The sequence below is a fragment of the Mizuhopecten yessoensis genome, unplaced genomic scaffold, assembly GCF_002113885.1.
Source record: "Mizuhopecten yessoensis strain PY_sf001 unplaced genomic scaffold, ASM211388v2 scaffold10441, whole genome shotgun sequence".
Taxonomy (NCBI): Eukaryota; Metazoa; Mollusca; class Bivalvia; order Pectinida; family Pectinidae; genus Mizuhopecten; species Mizuhopecten yessoensis.
Window position 1 is genome coordinate 241,249 of NW_018408548.1, and position 5,715 is coordinate 246,963.

Genomic DNA, 5,715 nt, shown 5'->3' on the forward strand with positions numbered 1-5,715 from the left:
TACCTCCATTGAATTATGTATATACAATACTGGATTCTAACCTTTTCTACCTACGTATATAAAATGAAACAGTTAAATTATGCAGAAAACTGTATTTTCATGTATGCCCGCTGTCTAGGTGTCCCCTTATTCATATTACGCCGTCCCTACGGTGAACAGCTTAGTGTTTATCAAAATATGAGTTGTTAGAAGTGACAGAATAGTCAAACTTGTTTATCACCATTATGATAAATACGGTACTTATGCGGAAGTGTAGTTTTCCCAGCATGCAACCAAGCAACACCACGCATGCGTACTCTGCGCCAGATGGTAGAGTGAATGAAAATACGAGGATGAGCTCCAAAATTCCTCGTAAAGGTACATAATGTAACGTTATCATTTAAGGATCTTAATAGAGAATAATACTGAAATAATTCTGAATTACACTTTGCCTTTTTTTCTTTCAGCACTGGCCATCCAGAGCCGTAAAAAACGCTCTAAGGCTAAACCGCGTTTCAAGAATGACGATAAGTCGAAGAACACATCGTAAGTATTTTGGCTAATACACAACAAGAACGTGATATATAAATACTGTTTTGCATGTCTTTGACGTTTGTAACAAGCAGGGAAAATTGAAATGATGTTGATAATAACACTTGTCACCTATACCTACTATTGCATTTTCGTGACTCATTTCATGCCCGATGTATATCCCAATATAAAATGCATGTGTGTATTATTGATTCAAACGGTGGCCCGAGTAACAAGTACACCGACTGTGTTGATTGATCTAGTTTCCCAGGAGTATTCGAGTGTACTCGAAAAAGAATTACGTCGGGGACCAATAAGTCACCCAATTCCTTGCTTCGAGCTTTGAACACTTCCTTCAATCAGCCCTTCGATGAAACACGTGTTATTGCATTCCATTTCGACAGCTGATGTAGAACATGTGGCGACTTGAGACAAAACAAACACAAAGATACTGGCACAAACACAGTCACCTTAACCACAACTGATTCTGTGTTGATTATAATATTAGAATTGTATAGCACACTGTCATAGTAGGTTTTGTGGTAGTTATTATAATGTACATAATAGTTGTCGCATACAAATTTGGCTGTCAATAAGTAACAAAATTCAGCGTTATTCTTGCTGAGGGGTAATCTGTATCCATTTGCTGATGATAAGTATTTACTTTAGTGTCAACATGACAAAATTACACCCCAAAGTGGTTGCTGTTCATTTCCATCACTTTTTCACACCAGTAAATACTAGTCATCAATTTATAGATACAGGGGTTTATCATGGGGTTGGGAAATGGACCCTGGAATAAATTGGGAAAATACCAACAGCACATTGGGAAATGTTGAGGTCCTTATAACAATACTGCATACATGAAATTAGACTATTTTACTTTTATTCAAGCCTATTTTTTACCTGGGTTAATCGGAGGGTCTGTTGACCCCTCACAACTGAAGTTGACCCCTCCATGTTTCAATTTTCTTTTAACTTAACCAAAAAACCAAAAAAAACATATCGAAAGGCCCCTCATAATATTGATATTGTTGAAAAAAAATGCTGAAATGACCCAGGATTTCTCCTGTATTAAAGCATAAAGATTTTGTCCTTCCTACTTATGATGTACTCTGTCAACTGTGAGGAATTTATCTATATTCAAGCGGTTACTTTTTTGGTTTTCCATTTGGGAATTTAAAAACGGCAAATTAGGATTTTTTTTTTTACACTTTTACAATCGGGGACGAGTCCTTTAAACGGACCCAGAAAATACCCAGATAGACCCCTGAGATACAAGTACAGGAACTTTCCTGCCTATATGGTTCCGTTCCCAATTGTAATAAGTGGGAAAATTCCCAATTCAGAAAAAAAAAATCCATTTGATGCTCCGTTTTTTTCAAATCCGGATTCTGTTAGTTTCGTTATGTTTATTATAAGTACGAAATCTGTGTCACTTGTGCATTTAAATCTCAAGTACACCTGTATCACTACGCTGTGTAGACACTATTAACAACATGTCGCACAATGGAAAGTACTATATGAAAAAAGTACCAAAACAGGAGTTTTCGATGCCGATTTGGTCTTTCTTTCCCAAGCGGCCTAAAGTCGATCCCTGTACTGTAAGTCTGTCATGTAGTGACGAGTCGGAGGGTACCACTCAGACTATTAACCTTTCTCAAGTGAACACTGCTCTTTTTGTCATTGATCACAAATCTGAACCGACTGAAGTTCAAACAAACGTTGAGACCGACTCCAGCGACAGTCACAATGATGAGTCAGAAAAGATGACCACAGATAGTCATACAGTCACTTCCGAAAGTCAAACGGTAACCGTGGGGTATTATTCTTACGTCATTTTTCCTGTGATGACCAGTCCAAATTGCTCAGCATGTCTATAATAATGACTATGTGTGTAACTGCAGTTTTACTAACTTTTTGTAACTATTAAAAACCATAATACAGTATTACTTGGTGTTTTAAGTATTTTTGATATGTGGTTTTACAATTTTTTCCAATTTTCCCCTTTATGCCACAAAATTTTCCCAATTTGATGATTTTGGCAACTCCCAAAGTACCCATGAAAGTCCCTGATGTAATACCAATATGTTTACATGCCCAGTGCTGATCATTTGACAGCCAGACACCAGCCATATTCTGATGGATGAGCTGTCAAGATCCATGTTTACACATTTGTGTACATAGTCCTTGCAATCATTTACATGCTCATGTGGCTGTTGTTGTTCTTAAGTGGAAACTACAATCTTGACAACTATATATATATTGGGTTATTGTCAAGTATATTGAATTGTGAAATGCACTATTTACTACTAACTTAACCCCCATGTCATCACCTTATCTAAACACTTCTATCAATGTGGACACATGTAACACTAATTTTACAGCAGGTTTCAGTAACTTTGTGTATCAGTATTATATATTAATAAGAAGATTTGCTCAAGTTCAGCTTAAAAATAATTAAGGAGGCTTGGCAGATCAATATACATCTGTAAGTACTGTTCTTACATGACATCATGCTTCTAAGATGTGGAAAGCTTAAAACACACAAGATTAGGGGACAATACAATTTTACAGAAAGCAAGGGTAGATTCATTCTTTTGCAATATAATATGTTCATCTTATTTGAATTTCATCATAAAATTTCTCTTTAAAATGATGTAAGTTTGAAAAATATTATTTTCAAAAAAAGCAGAGTTGAAATACACACCAAGTCACTGGTCGATGCGTTTTAACATGGAAAGAGTGCAGATTCCCACCTCATAGCCATATGTATAATTACTTGCTATGAACACATTAATACAAATATGCTTCCTGGATTGGATCACAGGTCTTGCCCCTCAGGACTTTGTCCCATAGCCATCCAATGGACACGGTTAAGATCCAAACCAATAGCTATAGTATCATTTCTTGACTTAACAAATGACTGCAATAAAACTTCCAGGATTTGCCCAGGAGTCTAGCCCTGCCTCTAAGGACTTTGTTCATAAGTCATCAATGGAAACAGTTGTGATTCTGAACCCATAACCATATGTGTAATTTGTGGCATGAGATGATAACACAGCTCATCACTTGGAGCCGAGATCCCCATCCTTTAACCATACCAACTACCATTGCTAGGTATGAAGAAAGAAATACACATATATATATATGTAAATATATATGTACATGAAGCTACATTAGGGCCTCTAACTACATTTATTGGTCTGCTGGCCTATAGAAGATTTCTTATGATACTGATAGAAACCTCGGCTACTGTGATATATCTGAGTAACAGCTAGTAGTGGGCTTTTAATTGTTTACTACCTATTCAGTTAAATTAATGATGCAAAATGTTTGGAAGAATAAAATTAAGAAATTTCTATCCATCAGAATATAATGTATTGTGTTCAGTGATCAGGAATGATCACAGTCCTGTTTTCATCTATACTTCACACACCTGTATACATCTGAGACTGAGAGACCACATGTTTACCACTATACTTGCTCAAATTCATTAAAAAACCATAGACTGAAATCATGTCCAAAAAAAATAAAGAAAATTTCACATTTTTGTTTTTGCTAAGGGACATAACTCTTTAAACAAGGAAACAAATTAATGAAAAACATGTACTTTATTCATATATTATAAGTTGTGTGCTAGCAGGCTCTTAGGGATGTAGGAGTTTGTTTTGATACATTCAGCAGTGGGCTGTAATCTTAAATATAACAACACTGAAGGAAATATAAATAAGAATTGGATATAAAATATATATAGAAACATCAAGAAAGGAGACATGAAGCTTGAAATTAACACTGATCACGTTGCGTTCATAGCTATATGCAGTGGAAATGTAAATATACCCAGTTGAGATGTAGAAAAGTTAACGTTAGAACTCAAATCTTAGATTTCAAATAAAAGATGAACTTTTTTCAAACCTGTAGTGTGGTCAGAAAGTTTTAAACAAAAATAATTTATGAAATGATGACCAGTGACCACTTCATTGCCATGTTTGGATAGGCGTGAATCACAAGACATGGGTGACATTGGGCTGACCACTGATTAATATAATGGTGAAGAGATGACGGTATAATGAGTATATAATTGTACATCATGTGTTTGCTATTTTTGCTTTGCCTCGATCTCAATCTGATATCATGATGCCATGTACACAAGGCTCAAATAGCTTCCTGATCACAATTATATAACAAGATTTTGTTTTCTTTTGAACCTTTTTTATGACTTGTTACATTTTACAAAGCCTTTTGGTCCTGTCAGGGAAAGATGAAGTGCTGTTGTGATGAAGTCTGGTTTTCGTTACTGGCTTAAATACCAATTGAATAGAAATCAGAAAAAATAATGATAATAAATAAATAAAAAGTGAAAATAAAGAAGTTAAAAATAACAATCCAAAAAGCAACTGATAATATCCTTTAAGTGGTGAATTATATGAATAGGAAAGGGATGTGTCAGACAAGAAAAAAAAGCTAGGGGTGCATATAAGTGATAGGACATTATCAGATCATGTACCGTAAAAAAAAATATGGCAATCCATTCGAGATTTGTCATTGATTCTAGCCATTCATTACCGATGACATTTTTATGGTTCCTGTTTGGAACTCTTTAGAAAAAGAGGTGTATATTACTGTGAGGTAGTGTAATCCTTTAGGTAGCAGATGTTGGTTTCTGATGAGCATTAACAAATTTAATTCACGGGAAGGTAAAGGGAATCATGGTCTGTTTGTAGAGTTTACCACTTAACCAGAAGTACATACATCATACCACTATACCGTAGAGGTACATATTATATCTACAATTTTCAAATGACTGGCCTAATCAGATGAGTCATCACCATGGTCCCTATAACAATGCGTGCCAAGATAATAAAGTAAAGGTTCAATATGATGTAAACTTCACCGGTCAAAATGTACACCAATATTTGGTTGTGACCACATGCTGGTCAGTAAACTTTCTCTCAGGATAGTCACTTCTATTGATCTGTAATTACAAACAATCCCCATCACCTGGCCTTGAAACCTTAGGCTCATACTGATGGCTACTACTACTAACCTTACTCTCCACAGTCTACAGTTAGGATTTGGATCGGAGTAGCCAGATACCTTCAGGAGTATATTCAGTGTTCCCATTCATGCATATTAAAAAGGAATAATTTTCCAATTTTTGAAAGAAAGGGTTTTTAGTGCCTGTATTGGGGGGTGGGGGGT

At 35.5% G+C, this 5,715-nt stretch overlaps 1 protein-coding gene across 1 annotated transcript in view; it reads left to right on the forward strand.

Annotated features, from left to right (window-relative positions):
* Positions 1 to 273: 273 nt before the first annotated feature.
* The window catches only part of LOC110460609 (SRSF protein kinase 3-like), a 94,476-nt gene continuing 89,034 nt past the window's right edge, over positions 274 to 5,715 (forward strand). The window contains exons 1-2 of the mRNA XM_021513613.1: positions 274 to 357; positions 447 to 525. Of these exons, the coding sequence (XP_021369288.1) occupies positions 333 to 357; positions 447 to 525 (104 nt within the window). The 5' untranslated portion in view covers positions 274 to 332. The remainder of the gene's footprint in view (positions 358 to 446; positions 526 to 5,715) is intronic.